Consider the following 26,756-nt stretch of genomic DNA (forward strand, 5'->3'; position numbering starts at 1 on the left):
GACCGCTTTTAGTGATTGATGGAGTCACTGCCAGACAGCTGTGTTGGAGCGTGACCATAAAGCTGGCAGGTCGACTGTGTTTGTTCACCTTCACTGCCACGAGCAGAGCCATGACTGGCTAATCCCAGCAAAGGCACCAGCTGTAAGTCATGGACGACGACTTCAATTCACAACAACCACTCGGCAATATTTCTACAGTGGGGATTTGACTGGGGAAGTTTTCAGGGCTCTTGGAAGTGCCTTTCCCAGCTATACATGTAGGAGTAGTCCCTTAGTAATACACTGGATTAGAACCAGACTTCAAGAGACCTGTGCTTGCCTGCAGGACTACAAGTCATGTGTAAATAAACTCAGTTACTTCAATGATAACTCAAGTTAGCATGGCATCCTGACTCATGGCTAAATGTAATCCAATGGATGGGTGGGAATGCAATAAAATCTAAGATGATAAGGAAGAAGGAGAAACACATGAAATTTAAAGTCTGCTACACATATCAGTCATCACACAGATTTATTCTGGAATAACAAACATATTTTTCCTTCTTTTTTCCACTTTATTTCTCAATGTATTGCAATGTATGCATGTGTTTTTTTACAGAAAAATCGAGAAAAAAAAACAAACATTCAAAGATGTTTACTTTAGTAAATGGCTTAAAACTGAAGCACTTCAGCTACGTAAGGACAGATTTAATCACAGTTTTTGAAAATAGCTCTTTAAATAGCTCTTTTAGTCTTTCTGAATACTGTGATATCAACAAGGCACATTAAGGTACAGTCATTTCAAATCTCCTCAAATAATGACTCAAATGGCTGGAAACCATTCGTTTTAGATTCAGTAGATAGTTTCCAACCCTGCAGCCCATCTCTTGAATCCTGTTTATCCATTATGTTCATTTAGAGCTAGACTTTCAAGTTTTTTTTTTTTTTTAAATGACGATAATGTGACATGTCCCAGTATTAGGACATGCACCATAGAATCATGTTTAGAGGGCCTTTATGCCACCAAACCTGGCATCAATCCGACCTTCTTAATGGTGCCTCTACTTTACTCTTAGGACTTAATGTCTTTTCAGGGATCAGAGTCATGGCTTGGTATGCTTCATGTTTGGGGCTTTATGAAAACATAGAAAAGGCTTCTACAGCTCAAACCCCTGATTAATCAAGTTAGTCAATCAACAGAAAATGAATCTGTAATTTTGATAATCGATTAATCATTAATCATTTAGTCATTTTTCAAGCAAATATGCCAAACCTTCCCTACTTTCTCGAAAAGCTTAAAAAATTTGAGGAATTTCTGCTTTTATTTGTCTTGTGATAGTAACCGAATATCTTACAATTTTGGAGCGCTGGTTGGACAAAACAAGGAATTTCAAGACAAACCTTAAGGCTTTGGGAAGTTGTGATGGGTATTTTTCACATTTTTTCGACCAAACAATTTTTTGATTAGTAAAGAAAAATAACCGGCAGATTTATTTATAATGATGATAATTTTTGCTTCACTTCAGATCTCATTGATCTAGTTGTACTACATCGTATGTTAGTTTTTAATAAATCAGCCCACAAAGAAGAACAGCAAAGCCACCTGCAAAGACAGGAATCTGAGGAACTATACACCAGGAACTGGTTTTAATGTTGTGGCTGTATAGTCTGTAACACATGTACTATTAATCTCACTTTTACACAAAATAGCTTACGGATGTCATTTTCTTGGGAATCAGGCTACATATTTATGGGAGAGAAAGAATGTTTTCTGAACTTAGGCCACCACTGCTCTCACTTTACATTACCAGGATACCAGAACACTTCAAATTCTTGTATTTTCCTCAACGAAACACTTGTAACCACATGAGAAAATTTCCAAAATGCCCTTTTTTTCCCAACAGCTTATTCTATAGGTACATGTGCCACTTCAAAGAATATTATTAATATATACCTATATACACATATAGGTATTCACACTCACTGGGCACATTATTAGGAACACCATACTAATACTGGGCAGGTCCTCCCTTTGCTTTCAAAACAGCCTCAGTTCTTCATGGCATGAATTCCACAAGACGTTGGAAACATTCCTTTGAGATACTGCTCCATGTTCACATGATTGCATCACATTATTTCTGCAGATTTTTCAGCTGCACATCGATGCTACCAATCTCCCGTTCTACCACATCCCAAAAGTGTTCTACTGGATTCAGGGCTGGTGACTGAGGAGGCCACTAAAGTTCACCGAACTCATTATGATGTTCATGAAACCAGTTTGAGACAACTTTTTGTTGTGGTAGATGTAATGCTGGAAGTAGCCATTATTAGGGGCCAAGAACACAATCCCCACACCATTACAACAACCCGGACTAGACTCCTGAACCAAGGCAGGTTGGGTCCATGGATTTATGCTGTTGACGCCAAATTTTGACCCTACATGCCTTAGCAGAAATCCAGGTTTATCAGACCAGGTGACATTTTTCCAGTCTTCAACTGTCCAGTTTTGGTGAGCCTGTGTCCACTATAGCCTCAGATTCCTGTTCTTGGCTGACAGGAGTGGAACCCATTGTGGTATTCTGCTGTTGTAGCTCATCTGCCTCAAGGTTCGAAGTGTTTTTCATTCTGAGATGTTTTTCTGCTCACCACAGTTGTAAAGAGTGGTTATTTTACTGCAACCTTTCCTCCTAATAAACCACCCCAAGGCAAAACATTATCACTTGTGTTACGTTCAAAGTCCACAGTTAATGTACGGATGAAAATGAGACCCTGGTCTTGCCTGAAGACATGATCACTGGGAGTAAAGAGCTGAGGAGGCTGTTCCCTTTTTTTGTGGCAGAGTGTCCCAAACAGTCATGGGAAGTGCTAAAGCACATATTTGGCGTCACTGTTCAAACCCTCTAATGGAAGAGTAAAGGACTGCGTGGTATGACGACAGTCAAGACTTCATTGGCCGGTATCCTGTGATGTCAGTGTAGTGTGATTTCTTGTTCTTCATCTTCGTCATTGTATTCATCAGCAGCTGAATCCTCTGCTTCATCTCTTTTCTGCTGCAGTAATGGCAACTCAAGCTCTGGGCTCCTACTGTTCAGCTGCCTTAAAGACGGGACCTTATCTGATGGAAAATATCAAAAATGTGTTTGATTATTCTTACTTGACCTAGATGTTTGAGCTTTACAGAGCATAACACTAGAGGCTGCTTTCACATTTACCTACTAGGAGTTTTGGAAGCCAATCATGGTTCATTATGCAACTTACACAAGTGTGATGTGGAAACTTGAAGCCTGAGAATAGACTGTTCAGTGAGGTAGGAAACAGCTTGTGTACAGTAGTTAAACTTCTGAAATTAAAAATATTTACATATTCATAGATTCTGGAATTTTTAGTGAAACACAAAGAATGGATATAATTTTTTTAAGTTTTTAAACAAGCTGATTTTTTGTGAAAAGTAAAAAATCTGACAGAAATCATTATTCAAAGCATATCGTACACATCATTAAATATATTTGAAGGGGATTTTTAAAATATTTGATTGTCTCCTGATATATTATCGCCAATAAAAATTCTGACCGTATAATTACGAATAACAATAAAATGAACACTTACTTTTCGAATAATGTGTTTTGAGTCCCACATGCAATGAAATGCCACACAGACACACAGCGAATCCCAGCCAATTGACCGCACTCATTCTGTCTCCCATCAGAGCTGCTGCCAAAACCAGAGTACACACCTCCTACAGCAAAAACAAGAAAATAAAAGGAACAAAAGGAAATATTAGATCTGTCTGGACAAGACCAGAACACTGCAGCCTCATGAGGCTTTTAATAAAAGCTGTAATTCTCAATACACAGCAGAAAATATAAAGCTGTTGGGTCGATGAAAAATGGAGAAAACTTTGATGTGTTTAGATCCTTAGCAATAGTAGAGCTGCTGACATTTCAAAATTTGTCCACTTAAATTAAAGCTGACCCAAGAAACTTTCAGAGATAAAATACTAGTATGGTTTTAAAAAAACAATGAGTTATTTTACTTAGTAGACCCCCAAATAAGCACCAAAAGCAAATATAGTAAGCTCACATATTGAACTCAAAAAGTACCTTAAAGATCCCTGATATGGATAGAGTGAGACTGGAGGTTCGGGAGACTAGCAGGAACTCTGAGAAGCCTAAACCAAAGGCCAGTGAGCCGCCGATACTCAGTGTGAAGAGTGAATAAAGGAGAGGTGAAAGCTCGGTCACCCGGAACAACTTTTCTGAGGTACTGAGGCTCAGCCCTGGACAAAGACAAAGAAGGGAGAATCAAGACAGAGTTGTGTAACAAAGGCCTCATTTAAGAGTCACTAATCGAATCTAAGTCAGGTAACTAGGCAATCAAGATGAAGCACTTACAGGAACTGTCCACTGATATTTCATGTTTTTCAAGTGCAGTTGCTCGTAGAACTTGTATAGAGGTTTTCTCAGAGAATGCCGCATAACTTGTTAATTGTCTTGTATGTAATGAAAAACCAGAGTGAAGCACCCTGCCAGTGTTAGATCTTTCACTTGCAATGTTGAGCAGTTGGATTGCCATGAGTATCACAAAATGCAGAGAAACTGCTGAGAAACTATGAAGATAATCATATTAACACTGTCCCGGTAGGATTTTTATTCTGGTCCCAACTCCCTCTCATAACAGCCAAAAATCACATTAAGCACATTATGACTGAGTTACTGGAGTGCAAAAGATACAGCTGATGAGAAAATATTGTATCTACAGCTACTTGTTACACTAGCTCTCCATCTTGAATAGCAAGGGTGAAGAAATGTAAGAATATGTTGCAGTTCAAGGCACAGTGGAACTATGGGTCTGTCCCAGTGCCCATACTTAAGAACAGCAGGCACATTTAGAAAAAAAAAAAAAAAAAAAAAAATAGTAAGTAGGGTTATTGCAATAACAATACAGCAGAGGTTTACATAGAATTCATATTTCTATAATCTTTATATACACAATAATTTCATCATCATTTCTAGTGCTAGATTGATTTAAGAGTAACTGTAACTAAAAATACAGGTTAAATATTTTTATTTAGTCAAAAAACATGCAGAGGAAGAGAAAGTAGATTGATAGATTGATCTTGATAGATAAGAGCTAAGTGTATCCCACAAGCCAGGTCAGTCGTTGGTGGTAATGTCCGTAAGCACCAAACACAACACAGGTGGCACAGAACCTCACCTTTTTATCAAAACTTGATCCTTATTGATGAGACTGGTACTGCATACTGTATCTGACACTGAACATAAATCTTAAATATCATACCTTCTTTTGTAAGTGATTTTGAGAAATGTGTTGCTTAGTTCAAATTTAAGACCATTCAAAATAATATCATGTTATGTCTAACGTACAGTGCTTAGATGCTTCTAGATCATTTAATGATTAATAATAATTTAATAATCATGTAATACTCCTTCAGCTCCTCCTTCAGAATGTCACTGGATTGTAACTGTCATGCTGTAAGGTTGATCACACTAATTTTTTCTTCATGTAGAAATTAAATAAAACCAACGAAGTGTCTGAGCTCAACTGTGCCGTGCACTGTATATGTACAGCCTCATTCATCAAGTGTGTCCCAGTACAACAAAAGGGTCTATATAACATCTTTCATTGAAAAACAACTGATGTACTATAATTGGGGCTATGAAGTTGAGTCTACTGCATCCTCACTCTTTACTGCAGAGTGAGGATGACAAACTACAATTTCAGACTATATCTTACCTTCGTTAAACAGGAAGAGGGGAAAGATGCCAAAGAACATGAGAGGTTGTAGGTGGTACATGGTGTCTATTGGGTTCTGAAGGCCTGGAGGAAGGTAAGACATAAAAAAAAAAAAGGTTAAACAGGAGGAAAATGGTGTCATAAGCTTTTATGAATGGTAACTTTTACAACTTTAGAAGTACTTAATAGTCGTGTCAGATTTAATATTGTAATTCTTGTCTGATTATTCTCTTAGTTGAGTGTGGAATATATTGTTTTGATTGGGGTGATTCATATTTTTCTCAATTTGTATTCTGTCGTGCTTCCTTTCACAGGAAGCTTGTCTTCTTATTTATCAATTCATTCAAGATGAGAGGAGAAAATGATTGGTAACTGAAAGGGTAATACTTGGATTAAGTTGTATAGCCAAGTCAAAAAGGAAAGAAAAGGAAAGGAACTTTTCATACAGAGCAGGTCTAGACAATACTCTTTACAATAATATTGACAGAGACCCAGCATTCCCCCATGAGCGAGCACTTGGCAACAGTGGCCAGGAAAAGTCCCTTATAACAGGTAAAAACCAGGAGCAGAACCAGGCTCTAGGTGAGCAGTCATCTGCCTTGATCGGTTGGGTTGAGAGAAAGAGAGAGAGTGCAAGGATTGACGCTGGTGTGGGGAAGCAGATAGTCCTATTTGAATTTAGGTGTTCATGTGGCTAAAATGCCCTTAAGCAAAGCAATTATAACAAGACTTCTTGATATATATTCATCATTTTCAATCTGACAGTGACTCAACACTGACCCAGCTCTGCTTTCTGCATGAGGACCTGAGTGAGGGTCCAGCGGATCCCCCCTATGAAGGACGCCAGCAGCACCATGATGAATCCCTCCAGGTTGAACTGGGTCGACTCGAATGTGAACATAAACAGACCACTGGAGATCAGCAGGACCACCAGGATCAGGAATGGGTTCTGGTCGAGAGGGACAGAAGAGAGAGAAACTGTAAGGAACAGGAGAAAAAGACTGGAAGATGAGGTTAGAAAAATTAGACAGAAAACAGATATGGAGAGAGAGAAGTGGAGCAGAAGTTAAAATCCAGGGGAAAAAAATGGAGGTGATGGAATGAAAATTAAAGAAAAAAAACGAAATAAACAGAGATGAAAAAGGGAAAATGTTGAATGATGGAAAGAGGGAACACACACAAAGTGGAAAACACTGATGATATGGCAAAATGCATCATAATACTCCGATGGCCATGTTGGACTTCCTTAACTCTCTTCTGGTCTTGACTGGGAACTGACTTAGCCTATGATAATGTGATCAGTTTAGGTTTTAATAGCTAGCTGTCCATAATTCTGCTGCCTGCTATTATAATATAGCATTAGTCTACTAGCCTACAGCCATGCTAGCATCCTTGTGAAGCTGTACTAAGGCACAGCAGTGCTTTGAGCTTAATGCTAATGCCGGCATGCTAACATGCTCACAATAACAATTGTAATCACATTTACCTTGTTCACCATTTTGGTTTTGTGCGACGACATGCTAATATTTGCTATTTGGCACTAGTGCAAAACACAGCTGAAGTATTGGATGGAAAGCAATCCATCCAACAGCTGCGCTATTTCACTCAAAAACAAAAATATCAACCTCAAGGTGGCACTATAGGAAAAGTCAGGGAATCACCCAAATCAGTAGGATTCATCATCTAGAGACCATGAATGTCTGAACAAAATTTGATGTCAATCCACTGCTGCTGAGATATTTCTGTCTGACTGAAATTGCTATTCCATGCTGGTATCATGGCTAAAAATGTTTGCATCCTTCTTTTGTTGTAGCCATTTTTAAACGATTAAATGGCTACCTTTAACAGCTACTCTTCAGTGAAGTTACATGCTGACATTTGCTGTGTTTGCTAGGGGATTTTTGACAAATGTTAAGCATCCTGTCTTACTGACTTCCACTGAAAAATGGAAGAATTTAACAGAAAATCAAACGCTGGGTGGAAGAGAATGGCGATAAAAACGCATGGGACCTTAATGGATCCTTAAGAAGAACTGCTCCGTCCACACAAGTGGAAACGGTACTGAGAATAATCTTTTATAATATCTCTGTGTATAATTCCTATCTGTGCTCAGCTTGAGTGGGGAGTGAGTGGAGTTAAGGTAAAATTAATTGTACTGACCACTGACCACAATGAGAACACAGCAAGGTTCTGGGTTAATTAAATAGATTTTTTTAATCAACAAAGGTATTAGCACACTATGTGACTATTTACTTCACTGCCGCTTTATGTAGCAGATTTATCTATCTGTTTTAAAATTACACTTCCTTTGTTAAAGCCTTGGTGCTTGTCCTCAAAGTTGCTGAACGTTCTGTTCACCTGCTTGTTTGACTGTAAAAATCCAGAAAGCACTTCCATTTGGAAGCATATGGAGTCTGTATGCTAATTAAACTTAATTCTATAATTTTATTAGAAAGAAACGTGAGCGACAATCAAGAAGAAACAGGTACATAATTAAGCGATGTTCAAACGGATTCTTTCATGCCACTGTAAAAACTGGTTTAGTTGGGACATTGTGTGGCCAACGCAATAAATGTTTCCATAAATGTTTGAGTTTGAAAAAAAATTGTCACTCACCGGCTCCTCTAGTTTAAATAACAGGGAGAAAAAGAGGATAAAGAGCACTGCTGAGGACTTGGTCATGGTGTACCTTGAATGACACAAAATAAGAGCCACACAGTATGATGGAACACTCCATAAACACGTTAAATAAAACATTAATAAGCTTCAGTTTGTCAGTCCATATTGATGTCATGTCTTCTATTTGAAAAACATAAGCCACAAACTTACAAGCTAATGGTGATGAAGAGAAAGCTCCAGTTGGAAAGTCCAATATCCAGTGCTGTGGCCAAGGCTGGGTAAGACAGACAGAATTTAGGACTTTTAGAAAACCAACAGATTGCAATAATATGTTTTGTTATACTACTCTGTAACTATCAATAATGTTTAAAAGTAGAATATCAAAGGTGAGGAGATGCTTTGTAATAGTTCATAATTAACTGAATAACAGTGGAAAGGATTCATTTGAGAAATGTTTGAAGCGTAGATGGTATACTGGCTTCTTTCTGTTATTGATTTAAGACAAAACAGAAAATGGGTAATACAATCCAAACATTAGCTTTAATGTTTAAAGCAAATCTGCTTGTTTATGATAGTGGCTATATTGCTTTATTAAAATCTTCAACTATCCCATAAGTTGTGATGTAAGTTTTTATCAATATGGACTTGAGTCAAAGTTTTCTTCACTGAAAGCTTAGTCAGTCAGTGACCATGATAAAAGCTGACTGTCAGTCCCTTTTTGTAATTCTCTGTTCTCTGAATACTTTGTGCTGCCTTCTGAACAGTTAGGTAAAACTCTCAAGGCTCCATTAAAATCTTACCTGTGGGAGCCACTTTAAGGAGGTAATCTGTCCAGCTCAGAATAATGCGGGGTTTCCCTGTCCAGCACTGCATGGCCCGTCTCGTCAGGGCCGACAGGCAGAAGTTGATGGTGAGGTGAACCAACGTCATGAAGAGGGGATAGTGGAATCCCTGAGAGAGAAAGAAAAACAGACAGGGTCATCTCAGACAGGGATTGCCTAGTTTCGATAGGTAATTCCCCACTGTGTCAGGGTTTGGACACACTCAGGGTCCTGAACCCTGAGACATTGGGATACAATCTACTTTAGACCCCCCATAAGAGAGAAACACCACATGCCTTAACCTCGGTACCAACCAGGCAACAAGAGCACAGATTCAGGTTTGATTATTTTCTTTAACCCTCTTAAATAAAAGCGGGCATGTCCTGTGTAGAGGAACAGTGTAGGAATCGGAAGCCAGTAGCGCTTTATGAACTTCTTCACTTACCTTCATTAGCCATTTGTTATAGAAGGTGATGCCTATAGAGAACACATAGTAGAGGAGAACTAATCCCACAGTGCGGAGCCCCCGGCAAAGGAACTGGACAGGGCACGCCATAGAGGGATGCCGGGATCAGCTGTCGAGTCCAGACAGCTACTGTAGAGAGGTCATCTCCAAACTGACTCTGCACCCCTGTTTATCACCCACAGCCGACTGCATCAAGAGAGGGAGAGCCCCCGTGTGGAGGAGGAAAAAGTGGGGATGTCGGGGGTTTGGTTGCATTTGTGTACAGTGATCAAGCACTTAGTTGGTTTTTAGAGTTGTAAATAAGCCTGGTGCAGTGTTAGCTTAATGGCAACATTAGTTTTAGCTCAAGTTTGACAAGCATCGTGAGCTAGCCGCTAAACCACGTCAGCTAGCCGTTAAACCCCTATTAACCTAATGTTAACCACAAAAGAGCAACACATGATTAAACAGTAACTGACTGAAAGTATTATTATTAATTAGACAGCCTCGGCTTATAAGAAGTAATTAATTCACCAGTAGCTAGGGCAACGAAAGCACTCACCAGATTGCTGTTTAGCAAAGTTTGACAGGACCGATTGTTTTCTGTGCTAACCAGCGTTATACTCCATTAGTTGACATTTAACTGCTATGTAGACCGATACTGTGTGGCTGTTGTTGGTTATTTAGCTAACTCTATACAAAAGGAGTCTTTTGGTTTATATGGACCCCGACCTACGCGTAGCATCATTCGCTTTTTACAACTGTGAGTACACAGTGCGTTTCCCCCATACGTTTCATTTTCGTATGACGACACCCGCACTCTGAACTCTTGGTCGCTCTCTCCATTAATCAATGCAGAGTTCAATTGTTACCTACAAGTCGCATGCACTTAGACTTAAGGCCTTCACCGGATAGTTATGGACCACTCTTCAGTTCGGTATCCATATGGCCCACCGGGAATAAACAGTATTTGATGAATGTTTGAATGTTCTGCTTCAGTTCCCACTACTCGCTGCGCCCCCCGTGGAGTTTCACTGAAATAATACTCACAAACCGCGAGAAAAAAAATGTAAACGTTCGTAGCTAGGTGACAATGTAGCATGGTGGTGACCCGCGCGGACTCGGCCATGTCAGGCTGTCATCTGTTTGAATTAAGTTTGGCCTCGTTCCGTCTCATAAACATTAAGGCGCGTGCCAGGAACGAACAAAACAGCAGACATCATTTGACACCGAAGAGACCTACCGTCAGTCATACTGACTACGTGGCTCCTTGACATGCAAAAAACTTTGTGGCTCAACATCACACAGATCAATACCCGTGAGACGACAGAGTGCAAGCGCAGCCGCAAGGGGCAGTGTTTTTAACGGGCACCTTCTTTCTCCCAGAATCTCTTCCTCAGTCAACGAAACAGAGGCGGAAGTCAATAGAGACTACAGACTGATTCGGTTTTATTCCGGCTGAACAGAGAGGTGACGCTTTTTGTTTAGCTCGAAATTATTTTTCGTACGGTAACTGCATGTCACAGTAGCGTCGGTGTAATGTTAACATACGCATTGACGTTACAGCCTAGCGGCAAGGTGCATGTTATGCCCCTCGCAAGTTAACGACATACGTCTGTGTGTTTTTCAGCAGAATGGCGGACGAGGAGGACGAGACGGGCTACGATGAAGAGTTGGATGACGGCTCCAGCGGGGTCGATGTCGGCCACGGGAAGAGGAAAAGGCTCTTCTCCAAGGAGCTCCGGTGCATGATGTACGGCTTTGGGGACGACCAGAACCCGTATACGGAGTCTGTGGATATTCTGGAGGACTTGGTGATCGAGTTTATCACGGAAATGACCCACAAAGCTATGTCTATCGGACGCCAGGGCCGCGTCCAGGTGGAGGACATCGTTTTTCTAATTCGCAAAGACCCCAGGAAGTTCGCCCGAGTCAAAGACCTACTGACCATGAACGAGGAGCTGAAGAGAGCCCGGAAAGCTTTCGACGAAGCAAATTATGGCTCATAAACACACCCTGGGACACTTCTTGACATACATCTAATTTGGTGGTTCATGTCTTTTAATTTGCCCTACACTTCGTTTACTTGTGTTCTTTAGGAGCTTGTTCAGATTTCGGTTGCTTTCCCAAGTTTTTTACTGACAAATGATTTGCATTATTTTACAGATGGTATGACAATGACGAGCAACGTCAGAGTGTCGCCATGCTGTTTGGGGTCGTTTGAATAAAGTAACTTACCTATTGTTATCACATGCCCAGTCATTAATATTAATTCGAGTACCCGTATACGTAGAAGAGACTGCTGTGGCTCAAACTCACACGCACAAATCAGCTGAAGTATGAAAATGGCAGTATCATACTGCCTTCGCTGTACATTCTCCAACAGCAGCCAACACGCTTACAGTTGCATTGTCAAACCATAGCTCTTTAAGTTTTAACCCGCCCCCGACAGTGTGCAGCCACAGCATCTACCTCGCTTGGTACACTGTTCTACGGACGACTAAAGCTGCAAAGATTAGTCACTTACCGGAAGATTAATTACCATCTGTTTTGTTAATTCGTTGTTTTGAGTCATTTTGTTAAGAAAAAAAAAATCAAAATTATCTGGTTCCAGCTTCAGTGTGATTATATGTGTGTTTCCTTAGTCCTCTATGATTGTAAACTGATTATTTGGGGATTATGGAGTGATGTTTGGACAAAACATGGCACGTTACCTATGACTGTAGGAAGCTGTGGTGGACATTTCCTTAGTTAGATGCAGCACCAATGGCATTTAAGTTATTATTTGTGAAAGCACCAAATTTAATAAAGTACCTGCAATACGATGGGTTCAGCGCTATCATCTCATTGGCAGGGAAGTTCCTTGCCTCTTACATGAAATGGGTGGCTAGCAATCCCAACTTCACAAGTCCAATTCCTGCCAGAGCTTTTTGGTGGGAGCCCTCTGAACTTTCTTAGGGCCCTAAGAAAGGGCATCCCCTTTCCCTGATGTTAGAAGTAATCCCCCTGGAATTTTTGTGGGTCCCCTGTAGATGTGAGCAGCACCGATCCCAGTCATGAGGTTCACAAACTTTTAAGAGTCTGAATGTTTAGCACAAAATCAGGGGATAAAGACAAAACCAGCTGTGGTTTAAACAAAATGGACAAAAGAAGAAACAAACAGATTTTATTGATATTCCTCAAAACAAAGTTTTTTTTACACAGACCATAAATATGACAGACTGACTACAAGAGAGCATGTGTTAGTTCATTTATTCAGTTCAAGCAAATTATTTATTTGTACAGTGAAGTGGTTGAATGAATTGGTCTAAGCAGCAGGTAACAGGCTGCTGATCTATCTAGACTATATCTCGATCAGAGCTTTACCAGTGGGTGGGGTTGGGGTCGCTGATGACATGTTACGCCATGCATGTTGCAGAAGGTGTGCGCAGTGAATTTCGCCATTGTAGCCTTGCCGTCCTGTCACGGTGAACAGTGTCAGCGCAGCATCCATAGGTCGTCTGCATTCATGCACTGGGGAAGGGTGAAGCCCAGCCAGCGACCCCCCTCCCCCGAAGGGTGACCTAGCAGTCTGTTGAGGATGTTTATAAGAATGGGGAAGAGATCCAGTGAACCAGGTGGACAGGAGGGAGGAGGGGGAGAGTGGGGGTGGGGTAGTTTTCAGTGGGTCAATAGGGGGTCAGATGTGTTCAGAGTGGGGGTTCACGGTGGGGGGGAATGTCCATGAGTCTTTCTGGTTTTACTGCACATTCTCCATCATCTTGAGGAATTCTGGATAAGAAGAGAGAGATGGGACAGTGTTATGGAGATGGTCCGTGTCATTGTTGCCCTAACGAACATGCTTTCCGTGCTTTTCACCTCCACATAGTGAAGTTCAACCAAAGCTTCCTTTTATGTTTCAGCTTGTGTCATTTGATTGTAAGAGGTTGAAGGCTAAAAAATACTTCCCAAGTAGCCAATATGAAGGTTATTAAAACCTCACCATACTAGTACTGGATATGCTGTTGATGACAACAGAAATATAGGAATGCTCTAAGGCTGCCATGAAAATCTTCTGAAATTGTGAGTTCTTGAAACACGCACCGTCAAAGTCCAGCATGCCGTCAGCGTTCTTGTCTCCATCCTTCAGCAGCTCATCGATCTCCTCCTCTGTGACGGGCTCGCCGGTGCTGCGGATGATGAGGGCAAACTCCTCTCTGTCGATGTAGCCGTCGGCGTTCCTGCACAGCGGACAGAAATGTTTGGGATTGCAAGCATGGACAAGCAGTCGGCCGACACGAGTAAACCTCATGCTGTCTGCAGAAAATCAGCATATGATATTCCGCCAAGAACAGTGTGAACGTACTTGTCGAACACACGGAAGCAGTCTGCCAACTCTTCCTCGCTCTTGCCGGCCTGGTCCTCCTTCAGCAGCCTCACCATCATGACCAAGAACTCCTCGAAGTCGATGGTACCGCTGCCTGAGGGTAAACAAGGAAAAGCCACATAATTGACTCACAACGGTCATCCCGGTGCCCAGAGCTTCTTGTGGGACACGACAGCGCGCTCGTCTTAGCGCGCATTTTTACGCATGAACCACAGTAAATGGAAACACTGGAGTTAAGTTCAGTGAGACCGATTTAGCCACGATATCCTTATTTTACTGATATTTAAAGCAGGAGCAAGCAGAAGAAGATTTGGTTTCAAAGTGTTAGACATTGTTGCTTGTATTGCTTGTGCGTAAAACACCCATTATTGCACAATGCGCACAGTATAAACAGCGATACACTGTTTTCCGTTGCTCACCGTCCTCATCGACCTCCTCGATGATCTCATCCAACTCCTCTCTTGTCGGGTTCTGGCCCAGCATCCTCATCACGGTACCCAACTCCTTGGTGCTGATGTCACCGCCACCGTCGGTGTCGAACATGTCGAAGGCGGCCTTGAACTCTGGGCGAGAAGAGGAGACAGTTCAAATCCAGAACGTTTCAGTCGAGAGATCAGAGCTTAGAGAATACGGCCGGTTACTGAAAGAACTTTAAAAAAGCAGCGATTCACTGCAGTGGGACACTTGCGCTGCATAAAACAAGCCTCTGCATTTCTCTACAGATTGAAAACCCGTGAACTCCGCCTCTGTGTGGATAACTGGAGTAACACATTCTATTGCCGCTGTGGCAATGTGCTGAGCGTCCCTTTGCTCATTAAAGTGGTACAAGGGCTACCGGGACCGATCCCACGTCTCCCCTCTCTAATGGAGCTCATTCTGAGGAATGAGAAGAAGTAATAGGAGGTAACGCGTTACTGTAGCCTTTACTCACCAGCCAGCATTTCCTCGCTCAGGTAGGAGCGGGCCTCTTGTTGCGCGTCAGTCTGGAAGAAAAAACAGGGGCCAAGGGGCCACTCCGTCACTTCACCATTTACTACAAGCCTCGTTCAGGCTTCACTAACTACTCCAGTGAAAACCCAGTACACTGAGCCTCGCTTTGGGCCAAAATGTCACAGGATGGCGACATCTAGGCTGCTCCCATGATTCATTTGAAAAAGAATATCATAAAACACACTGTGAATGTTCAAAATAACATCAGCATCTTTAAGTGCAAACTGTATTTATACCACGGGAGAGTAAAAATACCAAGAGGCACACAGTGCAGGCGACCCATGTCATAAAAAATCTGGAGGATATTGTTGTTGCTTTTTCGTTACTATGTGATTAGTGTTTGTGATAAGAACAATTCATAAGCTATGCAGGTCAGCGGGGTTTCTTGAGCTTGGTGAAAATGAGTCCAGCTATTTCAGGCTCAACACATTAGGCCCGCTGTATATGGCCTGCAGACATCCAATCCCTGGGAATCTGTCGCCCGAGCAGAATCCGCACCTGACACCCACCCTGCTCCCAGCACCCAGTTTTAACTCTCCACATGGATTGAGAGCGTTTGCAAAGGGTAACTGGCTAAAGTGTATATTCAGTAAGAATTCCAGTAAAATGCAACAAAAAATTTGTCATATATAGAGAAAATAAAAATGTAGCTACTTTAAGGGAGGCCAACAGATAAACATCTAAACCTCACCAACAGAAGGAAACATATGCCTCAACAACTCTGTGGACTGATTTTTACATATTCAAATGCCCTTATTAATCAATCATTAAACCTCCAATTCACAGGCTCTCATTATTATGGGCTAATAATTAATGGCTGGTTGACCTCAACTTGGAATAGTTCAGCAGCTCATTTGCACAACTGATGCGTCTTACCATGTTTGTGGATTAGCTTTTCCCCCCCAAATATCCAAGGATAAAAGAAAAGCCCAAAGGAGTGGTCAATCCGTGTGCACCCCGACAGAGAGACTAGACGTCAGCTGAAGGTTCAGACACACTTTAAACGGGACAGCCAGGTCCCGCCCCCTGCCTCTCACAGGCCTCCAGATTTAGTATCCTGAACTTTTAGGGTTCTGGGGCCAGGGCAAGCCAATCACATTTTGGAGAGGAAAAGCTCTTGTTTCTTGAAGTTGCAAGTTTAAGAATGTAAAACAAGTAAAGCGGGAGATTTGAGCACTGTTGGGTTTTTAGGTCAAGGTAGGACATTCTACAGGAAAGAAGGGAGATGCAAAATAAGTAATGCGAAGTTTTGGGGAGAATGTAAATAAGCAGAGGATATGTCTCTCTGTCACTTGGTCTGTTAAAACTGAGATCACCCGAGGTAGGATATAAGAAACAACCGTGACATACTGTAAGAGAATTCGTACATACACGTACAACATACACTTAAAAAACAACAAATTGATGCATTAGGTTCCTCCCTAGAAATGGCCCCATTGCAGCTTTCAGTGGTTATTGCCTAACATTACTAAACGCAAATTTAACTACAATTTCAATAGAAACAACAATAAAACTACAGCTCTTGCAGCTTGTCGGCGCACACTGTTGATTTTCATTTAGGCTTTGTAAATGCAGTAGATAAGGAGGGGGACCCAAAGACTTAAAGCAGGTTATGGGTTTTGTAATGATGGCGTTTCAATCTGGGTGTGCAACTCAAAACCGAGAGAAAAATGCTGGGGGCTGGACCCCAATCTCACGCAACCCTCAACCCCCCCATCCTCCACCTCCGTGCCCTGAATAGCAGGCAGATTTTAGGCTGAGAGGGAACAGGGACCTGAGGCAAGCGCCCATACCCTCCGTTGCCGCATTGCCTGAAAAGCCCAACCTGATGATCCTTATATGGTGGGCAGTTCCTGAAGGGAGGGCCCAAGGTGAGAGATAGGATAGGATGCTGAGGAGAGGAGCAGCTGTAAGGAAAAGGGGAGGTGGTGGGGGGCTTGAAGGCTATATACTCAGAGGGAGACCTGCATTTTCCAAAGGGAGAATTAACTCATCAGCTCGGTGACTGCCTCTAATGCTGGCTGGCTGCTCGGCTTCACCTCTCACACTGGGGCCATTGATTTCTGTGCTGGGAGACCGCTGCTTGAAAATGTCTGCAGATATGACAGTTTTCTAGTGTTGAGAGAGACAGGGAAGTTGGTGGAGGGCACTATCTATGCAAACAGAGGCATTTCAAAGTCCAGCATGTAGGCTAGTTTGAAGTTGGGACTGGAATAGGGAGATGAGACCAGTTGTAGTTGAACAAATGTGTGTGTGTGTGTGTGTGTGTGTGTGTGTGTGTGTGTGTGTGTGTGTGTGTGTGTGTGTGTGTGTGTGTAAAGAGACGATGTAGCTGGTGGTGTAGAAAGTGCGCGTGCTTGTGTATCAGTGTGTATGATCACTTAAAGTGTGGTTGTGTGTTGGTGTGCGTATCTGAGAATCACAAGGCCAGACAGACAGTGGAAACCTACAAGTCCGATAAAGGCCACTGAGAGATTAGCCTACAGACAGGAACAGACAGGAATGTGACGAGATAAGGCGTGTCAGGCATGCATGGTAGAATAATTTGCAAAGATGAACAATCAGTGGAAGGAGAGAGTCGATTTATTTAGAAAGCACAGAACAGGGTGGAGGAGAGCTTCAGTTTTGAGTAGGCCTGCGATGAGGAGGAGGGTGGGGATTAAAGCTAGGGGGTGTAGCATTTCTGGAGAGACAGCAGCTGCCAAATAGACAGCTGAGTGGCCCACGCAAGGAGCTGGCTGGGAGAAGGTGCCTTCGTCTTAAAAGGTTGGAACAGATATTTATAGATATCCTCACCAAGCCCCTGGGTTTCACATGAGAAGGGGAAGGGGGTAGGGATGACGGAGTTTCACTTCTATCCATTTTGACGTCTCAGAAACTACTTCAGATTCATACTTGTACAGGCATTTATAGCATTTTGAGTTAGCTCTGAGCAGGTTTCCATCAGACAGTGTGCTTTATATTCTCTCCAAGGAAGGGTCACCAAGGAATGTAGAGCTGGCCTCATTACTGGACATTCTCCATCATTTTCAGAAACTCTGGAGAGGGAAAGAGGGAGCAACAGTCAATCAACCAACCCACCACCGATCCATCAGCATGAATTAATTAATGATGAATAAATTAGTCAGTGCAAAGCTTGGCCCACAGTGGGCAGACAAAGCCTGTATGTGAGGTTATTGGGTCCAAGTCAAATCACGGAGAACATGTGATTGTACAGCATAATGTAATATGTAATGAATAATACACATTATTTCTTTTTCTGTTCTTCTTACTTGTCACTCCATGCCAGCTTGTTTCAACTATAATCATTTTAAAATAAGGAATAATAGTTCTTCGTCTGATCTATCCATGCTCATAGACTGCCAATTTTTTTTTTTTTTTGCACCGAAATGCCTCATGTGTATTTACTGTATATACTGTACATAGGGACCCTATCCACGTGGGTAATTTGTGATGGTATAATGATGGTATAACTAACCGTAGTCCTCTTCAAGCAGTGGTGTGTCCATGTTGTAGTGTTGCTGTATCTATGTAAGTTATTTATTTATCTATGAATTTTTTGTTGCAACTTTCTGAAGTTCTGTTCTTGGAAAAGACTGGGTCATTCTCTATATCTTCACTAGGCGGACTGACTTCCTGGAGACACAGTGAGGTTGCCGGCAGAGATCCCAGGAAGTCACGCCAAATAGTAGTTTTTACACTTTGGTTTTTGGACAGAAATAGTTTTCAGTCTTTATGTGAAGCTAAACTAACAGGCTGCTGGTTCCAGCTTAATAATAAACAGAAACTTTGACAGCTGTCTTGAACCTATTCTCTAGATCTCCAAAAGAAAAGAATAAGTATATTGCACAAAATGTCAAACTATATCTTTAAACCTGAGATTCCATTACAGATAATATCGGCAATGATCAATTCAGACATGCTTTTTACTGTACCCTTCTGCTCAATTTACAGCTTACACTGTCTGCCTCATATATTTTTTTCCTCTCTGCTGTAGTCAAGCTAAACCACTGAAACTTATTGAATCTGGAATTACAGTCTGTTTTTCTCTCCCTCTAATAATACCGCAAACATTATTGAACACTAAAGAAAATCTTAGCTCTATATATGTTGCTTAAGCTTACCATCGAAATCAATCTTTCCATCTTTGTTTGTGTCTGATTCCCCAAACATCTCATCAATATCTTCCTCTGTGACTGCTTCTCCAGTCAGATGGAGGATTTCTCCAAACTCCTCCCGGTCGACGAAACCATCTCCATTCCTGTGGAAAAAAGTCAATATAAGATTCACTGCACATCTCTCCTCTAATCTCTTACCACACAAATGCACTGTTGAGATTCATTAACAAGTCTGCTTTGCTTTTAAAGTTCAGGGCAGTTTTTATCAATACTAATATGTTTTATATAGAGTCAAACAATACTGCATTTTTGAGGCCAATACCGATGTGATATTTAAGAGATTAAAAAGTCAGCTAACAATAGGTCCACATATAAATTTTTTTTCTTTTTTACATAAAGGCATGACATTGACAATTTTTGATATGGATCGCTTAAATTTGAATGTTAAAGAATTGCGGTCCAAGACAATTCTCACCAGTGAGAAAAGCTTATTCACACATCCAGCAGCTGCGGAGCAGCATTCCAACTCCTTCAGAGCTGTGTTTCTGGCCCCCTGGCAAATGTAAGTCAAATCTTCACTCCCCTTTTAGCTCCGCTTTGGTTTCCACCAACTCTTGATTAAAATATGCAGCTCTTTAGCAGCTTAAGCTTCCACTGTGTTCACCAGCTAGTCGCTAACCTTGTCTGTCAGTCGTGATGCTCGGCAGGTAGTGTACAGTGAGTTTATCACAGGTTTTTCCCAGAAAACAGCTGTCGGCTGTTCCAGGAAAAAATTGACAAGAGGGGAGCAAGTGGGTCAAAACTATTGCTTTGGTGATAATTCTCTCTGGTTTTTTCAGTACAAGCGATCCTTTTCACATTATACATAGTCATTTGATCCATTACTTGACAGTCCAGAGGAAGACAGGAAACAACGGCAGAGAGAGGGGGGTATGACATGCAACAAGAGTCCCCCAGGCCAGGAATCAAACCCATGTACATTGCAGTTATGTGGTACACACCTAAACCATTAAGCCACCAGAAGCCCCAGATCCATTGTTAATGTAAAAATATTCATCAGTGCAGCTTTAAGCAGCAGTATTACATTTGTTTACCACACTTTCTACATGCAACATACATAACTTATGTCCTCTAAATTAAAAATCAAGAGAGACTGCTTTGCCCTTGCTCTGAATTTTGAACTTGTAACAAATGAGAATGAACCAGCACTCTAGTACTCTATGGTGTTCATATTTGGCTTTATGTTAGTACTGAGTGTCATACTTGTCAAAAATACGGAAGCATTCTGAGAGCTCTTCTTCACTCTTTCCAGCCTGGTCCTCCTTTAGCTGTTGCACCATCATGACCAAGAACTCCTCGAAGTCGATGGTACCGCTGCCTGAGGAGAGGGGAGGTGAATAAATGAGGAGAGAGAGGGTGGGAGGAAGTTACACATGCAGCGCAACCTGAGCCCCATCTCCACCTTGAAACACTGGATTTTTTGTTACAATCAAATATATCAATCTTGTATATAACCGTATGCAAAAGTTTGGGGTCCCCTGGGCAAATTCCACCTTTTGTAAATTTTCAAAGTTAAAAGAAGTAAATACAACCCCTGCAGCAAACAGACGTTAAAACATCAGACTTTCTTCAAATGTCAGTGCTCTGTTACTTGTTATTTCTTAAAATATTGAAATAAATTAAACAGTAATTTTGGCATGTGTAAAAGTTTGGACACCCTAGTAAGTCAGTACTTGGTGACCCCCCCTTTGGCAGATATCACAGATTGCAAATGCTTTTTGTAGCAGCTAAAGGTCTTTCCACCCATTCTTCCTGCAGATCACTTCAAGTTCTGAGCTTAGACGGGTGACAAATGAAAGGAAAAACCAACATAAAGTGTCTTAGAAGGTTGTTTGTGCCACTGGCTGCCACACAACCCCAAAGCAGAACAGTTCCACCCCCATGCTTAACAGTTTGAGAGGTGCTTTTTTTCATCAAATGCTCCTCCTTTTTTTCTACAAACACAAATTTACTGATTGTTGCCAAAGAGCTCAACTTTAACTTCATCTGTCCACAGCACTGGTTTCCAAACAACTCTGGCTTATCCAGATGTAGCTATGCAGACTTCAGACACTGACTTTGAGGTCACAGCTAAGGTTTCCTCCTGATCCTGCCTTACAAGTCCCTACAAGTCAATTAAGGTGTAACAAGGTAATGAAGTTCTGAGACTTTACAGGTGGATGGTTGCCTAAACTTTTGCACATGCCACAAATACTGTTTAATATTTTTCTGTTTTTTTTAGTTCATAAAATATACAGTAACAGTGCATGAACATTTGTAGGATCCAATGTTTTTGGAGCTTGACTCATACAAGGATTGATGATTCCTTTTTAAATCTGTCCCTCACATGTACACCACCCTTACGTAAGTGCAGTTCTAAATTGCTGAAGTACTTCTTTAATGTGTGAGAGTCACACAAAACACAGCTTCCCCGTTGGTTTAATTAAGGCCACAGTGGAGACTGTGGCCTTAAAAAAAAAAAAAAAATTCAAGTGGGCAACTTGATTGTGTTGATCATCCTCAAAAGTCTATGTATTTAGATGAACTTAGATTTGTTTGATCACACAATGATCTCACCGTCCTCATCGACCTCCTCAATGATGGCATCCAACTCCTCCCTTGATGGGTTCTGGCCCAGCATCCTCATCACGGTACCCAACTCCTTGGTGCTGATGTCACCGCCACCGTCGGTGTCAAACATGTCGAAGGCGGCCTTGAACTCTGGGCGAGACGAGGAGACAGTTCAAATCCAGAAAGTTTCACCGGCAAAACAAAATCAAGGAAAAAAATCATTTCTAGATCTTTTACTCAAATGTTACATTTCGAAAGCTCAGAATGTCTTAATACTGTAGTTCTTTAATTTAATTCATGTATTACATAATATAAATATAAAAGGCTAAAGTGAACAAGATGACAATCAGTGGAGGACCCTCAAGTATAATCCACTAACTCATTCATATAGGGGAGGAGATACAGAGGGACTGACCTGCAATCATCTCCTCAGTCAGGAAGGAGCGGGCATCGCTTTGGGCGTCAGTGGGCTTGAGAGAAGGAAATGAGAAAAGGTGGGAAGGGAAGTGGTAGAAGAATGAGAGGAGAGGTGGAAAGAGGGAGTGACGTTATCTTTCCTGTCAGCTGTATATACCTGTGGCTGCACAGTCATGTCACTGACCTAATGACCTAAAGCCAGAGCAGGATGTAAGGAGTTACTAGAGTCTTCATCAGTTCTCTACAAAAGCACACAGTCAAAGACACATGTTGAACCTGCCGCTGCAGTTGCACCACTGGCACACTAGCATCACGCAAGGTCTGACAGGACATGATGTCATTTTTACGTCTTGAAGTCTAGTAGCCCCCCCCCCCCCCGTGGTGTAACTACTTCTCAGTCTGCTCAGTAACTCGTTTTATAGGAGCTTCTCAGCTAGCTGGTCGTTTCCAGCAAAAGCACAACGTTTCTGCATGTTCTAGCCCACTGACTATAATTCAGTAGATTACTGGTGACCACTTTTCAAGACATAGCAAATGTTTTAGAGTTTTAAAGCGTTTTGCTATCTTGCAGGCAGCCATTCACTACATGAAAATCAAGTTTCAAAATATTAATAATTTTTGATTGATTAATCCATCATTTTGTATAATTGTTGCATTTTTGTGATACATTACCTATTTCAAGGAGGTTTTGTAGTTTTTACAAAATGGAATTTCAAACTGATTGAAACGAATGGAAATCAGTACTTCCCCGGAAGGTGAGAAACACATTTTAGAAATATAAAATCCTTCAGCATACTTTCTACAATCAATAGTGATTATATAAAGTATGCCTGAGTCCTGATAAATACATGATCAAACATGTATTTTTGCATGTTGTGGTGGGTTAAAATAACACAAAAGCCCTGGTCGGGTCACTCCTCCATAGAGTTGAGCCGTGTTTTTCCATCCAGCCATAGAAAACCAAAAGGGAAACCTATAGCCAGAGACAGAACTAATATGGACAAAGTGACAGCCATAGACTGGAAATAGCGTTAGGTCAGGTAAGAAGTCATGTTTAATCCCCTGCAAGCTGTCTGCACCTGTTAATGACGGTTCTTAAAGGGGAACGCCGCTCAATATAAAACTCACTATCCACAAATTTAAAACTGTCCAGTCAATATTTCTGAACAGGAAGAGAATAGTTGAGGTTTTATACTGAAACTGGTTTTGATCACTGCTGCCTCAGTCTGAACCGACCATTGACCCTTAAACCTTCTGGCTTCCTGGTTTGTTCTTATATCCAGACTTTAAACCTGATGGCACTGGAACTTTAAATTGCACCGTAGATCATACATCTAATAGGAGTCTTTCTTGACAGTGCTGGCTACTTTTTCATCTTGTTTACAAGGCAAACGTGTTCAATTTTCATGTCGAAACAGCAAGAAACACTATCAGGTCTTGTCCCAAGGCCTGCTTCAGTTTTCCATGGGGAAAGTTGTGGAGAGATATTAACTGGAGTGATTCAAAGCATAGAAAGAAATAACAAAATAATGCTCAAATTGGGAGCTATTCCCCTGGAATTGTTATATCGACCCCTCTTTCTCTGTAGTTCAGGAGGACGGTCAATTATTTTCCCTCTTTCCCTGTTTGCTTAACAGAACCTAATCTATATTGTAACATATGGAAGGTCACACAAACCCACTTGTTCGTTCTCTTTAAAACTAATTTTAAGCTGATACTTGGGAAAGGATTTGAGAGGGATTTTCTCAAGGTGAATGTCCTAAGTTAGGACACTCAGAGAAGGCAGCATGTCTTCTCACTTTACTCAGCTGTGAGCTTTCTATCTTTAGTATCGCCCCCTCCAATCTAAATATCTATCATATTGAGTTTAGTTCCGAAGTGATGGAACAAAAAAGCAGAGAAAAATCGCATCACTTTGTAGACAAACTGCAAAGCGGTGCTACAGAAGTTGAACATATAAACAGAAGTTTCCAACAGCAGGTTACCAGTCAGGAGAATTAATTTTTCTGTCTGTAGCAGGCATCATAAAAAAAAACATGAACAGCCAAAGTGTGCGCCCCAAGTTAGATTCCCAAGAATTTCAAAAATTCCAAGAGATAAAGCACCACTTGTACTGAAATCCAGCTGTGCTGCAGATGAGGACTTGCTGGATGACTGTAGGTGAGCAGAAGTAGTTTGTTTTTGCTTCATATAATAGTTTCCATCTTCTACAACCTGGTTTTTAATCCTCATCAGTGGAAAACAAAAGCAATCCTCAAAGAGTTATTACAACTACATTTCCTTCTCCTTGTCGTTTCCCTTTTACCTCCCTCTCAGTTGCCGGTTTCTTACCATGGTGGCTGGCTGTGCTGAACAGACACCAGTAAAAACAACAGACGTCTGGGAAATAGAGTCTCCGTCCTACACAGTTCAGGTAGCACTGTGGCTCTACTCCCCACCATAAGTACCCTCTTATCCCACCACAGTTTTACTGAAAATGATCAGGATTGGGCAAGAGCCCCCCTCCTCAGACAAGAGCCGGCCAATCAAATCCAACTTTAATTTGTGCCCTCTTACAATCTCCTGATTGACATCCCCTTATGTGGCACACTATCCAATCCGCCATATTTAGATAACAGACAAGCTCAGTGATATTTATTTTAAAAAAAAGAAAACACATCACAGGCATCTGGCAGCTGGAGGTTATTTTGGCAGAGGATCAATTGGGCATCTCAGTGTAGATGGGCACTTGATTTCACATGCTGTAGAAGAACCAAAGCGCATGCACACTTACATGCATCATATGCACGCACACACACACACACACACACACACACAGATTAACACCTCCATGCATGCAGAGATCTCTACCCCATTCGCAGTGTCTGTTAACCCATCTATCTGCCTGTCTCCCTGTCCTCACTGCTGCTGACTTGCCCTTGCACTTATGACATCTGTAATTTAAGAGGCGTGCAAATGGACTTGTGATCTCACACAGCTGGACCCCATCTTTAACCATCTTAGCTATTACTTTCTCACTCCATCAACAAGTCAACAAACAAAACCATCTCATATAGCCACAAACAGGCGACCCAGGCAGAGATTACAGCAGAACATAAAAATGTAAAAATCTAGAGGTTTCGGTTTCTAATAGCAACTGCTGTAGTGGATGGCAATTTGTCTTAGAGTGTGTAAATTAACCCCCAGGAACAGCCGGTGGAACCGAGGCTAGCCCGGATGTGACGTCGTGAATTCAACTCTCTTCTGTACTGTGAATAGTGCAGGTTTTTGTGGCAGATCAAACACTCTTGCAACGGCGTAGCAAACTCTCACTACTGTCATGTAATGAAACTTGAGAGTCTACAGCCACGCTAGCAACTCCGCGAAATTGTACTTGGCTAAATGCTTACGTGCTGACACGCTCACAATGAAAATGCTAATATGCTGGTATTTAGCAGGTGTGGTCTACCATCCCAGTTCGAGCCACAGTGTCGGGCTGACAGACATTGCTAAAAAAAAAACCCCAAATATACTATTAATATGTACAAAGAATGAGGAGTTTTATTTGTCTGGTAGATGCAATTTAATATCAAAATGCACAACCCGAAGGATTTCCTTTCCACTCAAGACCACCAAGTCAGCTGATGGAAACACATGTGAGTTAATCTAGGAGTCTCAGCCTTTCAGTTCTCTCACCAGAGATCTATTTATGCCCACAGTACTGTCTCATTGGCATGGAAACAAGGGCAGCTGTGGTCGATTGTAACTAATCAGGTCATTCATCTTGAGAACAAAAAGCACACACACACACACACACACACACACACACACACACACACACACACACACACACACACACTTGTTCAATTAATGAGAGGCAATACTCATTACCGAAAGGCAACAGAAAATCAGTGAAGCCACTTTTAAAAGACATAGCAGAATGAGTACAATTTATGTGCTTGGGGAGGCTTTCCCAGCAGTCAAGAGAATAAAAATGAAAAAAAAAAAAAAGATTCACCAGAATATAAAATAACCCTCTGGACAGTAGGAGGACTAGGATGATAACCTGAGTCTGGGTATCTCAATTCTTTCAAGCCTACTATCAATTATGGAAAAATTAGGCCATTCAGTTTATTCAGCAGGTGTGAAGAAAGATGCTGACCGTCAAGTCCAGGTTATTTAAATAGCATCACTATCTCAGTGTGTCAAATATTCTTATGTTCATGACTTAAATGTTATTTTTAAAATAACAGTTTTTAAAAATCTACCAGCGACGTTGTCGCTGAGCTGATGAAGGTGATGGTTTGTATCGCTCTTCTCACCTTCCCAGCTTCACACACTGCACCAAATGGCAGACACACAAAGTTAGCGAGTGGCTGGTGAACATAGTGAAACATTTAGCTGCTAAAGAGCCAGATTTTTCCTTCAGGAGTTGGAGACCAAAAGCAGAGTTAAAAGGAGAGTGAATATTGGACTTACATTCATAAGGTGTACACAAACACGACTCCATGCCTGTTCTATGTGGAAATAGGCAACAGTTTGTTGCAGTGCCAGGTTTGTTACATCATCTTAAAAGGTGACAATATGTTAATGTTGTGTTCACAGCTTTGTTTCTGCTGGCCCCAAATTGTTTTTGCTCTCCAAGAACTCCTGAGAAA

General features: G+C 41.5%; 4 protein-coding genes across 9 annotated transcripts; 1 reads left to right on the top strand and 3 right to left on the bottom strand.

The window, feature by feature from the left end:
- Nucleotides 1–2,095: 2,095 nt before the first annotated feature.
- Nucleotides 2,096–10,956, bottom strand: slc35c2 (solute carrier family 35 member C2). Of its 4 annotated transcripts, none has more exons than XM_040151937.1 (10): nt 10,862–10,956; nt 9,619–9,825; nt 9,153–9,303; nt 8,563–8,626; nt 8,350–8,422; nt 6,514–6,682; nt 5,734–5,817; nt 4,080–4,255; nt 3,586–3,715; nt 2,096–3,094 (listed from the first exon to the last, which is right to left on the bottom strand). In XM_040151937.1, the coding sequence occupies exons 2-10, from the start codon at nt 9,727–9,729 to the stop codon at nt 2,949–2,951; spliced, it is 1,104 nt and encodes a 367-aa protein (XP_040007871.1). In that variant the 5' UTR covers nt 9,730–9,825; nt 10,862–10,956; the 3' UTR covers nt 2,096–2,948. The 4 variants fall into 4 exon arrangements, with proteins under 4 accessions (XP_040007871.1, XP_040007873.1, XP_040007874.1 ...); XM_040151939.1 differs by lacking the exon at nt 10,862–10,956 and adding an exon at nt 10,495–10,744; XM_040151940.1 differs by lacking the exon at nt 10,862–10,956 and adding an exon at nt 10,491–10,744.
- taf13 (TATA-box binding protein associated factor 13) lies at nt 10,950–12,443 on the top strand. 2 transcript variants are annotated; one of them, XM_040151942.1, is made up of 2 exons: nt 10,950–11,088; nt 11,249–12,443. In XM_040151942.1, the coding sequence occupies exon 2, from the start codon at nt 11,253–11,255 to the stop codon at nt 11,625–11,627; it is 375 nt and encodes a 124-aa protein (XP_040007876.1). In that variant the 5' UTR covers nt 10,950–11,088; nt 11,249–11,252; the 3' UTR covers nt 11,628–12,443. The 2 variants fall into 2 exon arrangements, with proteins under 2 accessions (XP_040007876.1, XP_040007875.1); XM_040151941.1 differs by having other exon boundaries at nt 11,252–12,443.
- Nucleotides 12,444–13,079: 636 nt separating this feature from the next.
- On the bottom strand, nt 13,080–16,782 carry tnnc2 (troponin C type 2 (fast)). Its single transcript, XM_040153876.1, has 6 exons — nt 16,768–16,782; nt 14,916–14,967; nt 14,404–14,547; nt 13,964–14,078; nt 13,702–13,838; nt 13,080–13,389 (listed from the first exon to the last, which is right to left on the bottom strand). Exons 1-6 carry the CDS (start codon nt 16,780–16,782, stop codon nt 13,358–13,360), a joined length of 495 nt encoding a protein of 164 aa, XP_040009810.1. The 3' UTR covers nt 13,080–13,357.
- An 862-nt stretch (nt 16,783–17,644) lies between these two features.
- LOC120803794 (troponin C, skeletal muscle) lies at nt 17,645–25,777 on the bottom strand. Of its 2 annotated transcripts, none has more exons than XM_040152705.1 (6): nt 25,702–25,777; nt 22,118–22,172; nt 21,709–21,852; nt 20,356–20,470; nt 19,099–19,235; nt 17,645–18,012 (listed from the first exon to the last, which is right to left on the bottom strand). In XM_040152705.1, exons 2-6 carry the CDS (start codon nt 22,125–22,127, stop codon nt 17,981–17,983), a joined length of 438 nt encoding a protein of 145 aa, XP_040008639.1. In that variant the 5' UTR covers nt 22,128–22,172; nt 25,702–25,777; the 3' UTR covers nt 17,645–17,980. The 2 variants fall into 2 exon arrangements, with proteins under 2 accessions (XP_040008639.1, XP_040008638.1); XM_040152704.1 differs by lacking the exon at nt 25,702–25,777 and adding an exon at nt 24,451–24,533.
- Between the last annotated feature and the right edge of the window lie 979 nt (nt 25,778–26,756).

Source organism: Xiphias gladius, chromosome 18 (assembly GCF_016859285.1).
Source record: "Xiphias gladius isolate SHS-SW01 ecotype Sanya breed wild chromosome 18, ASM1685928v1, whole genome shotgun sequence".
In the NCBI taxonomy this organism is placed as follows: domain Eukaryota; kingdom Metazoa; phylum Chordata; class Actinopteri; order Istiophoriformes; family Xiphiidae; genus Xiphias; species Xiphias gladius.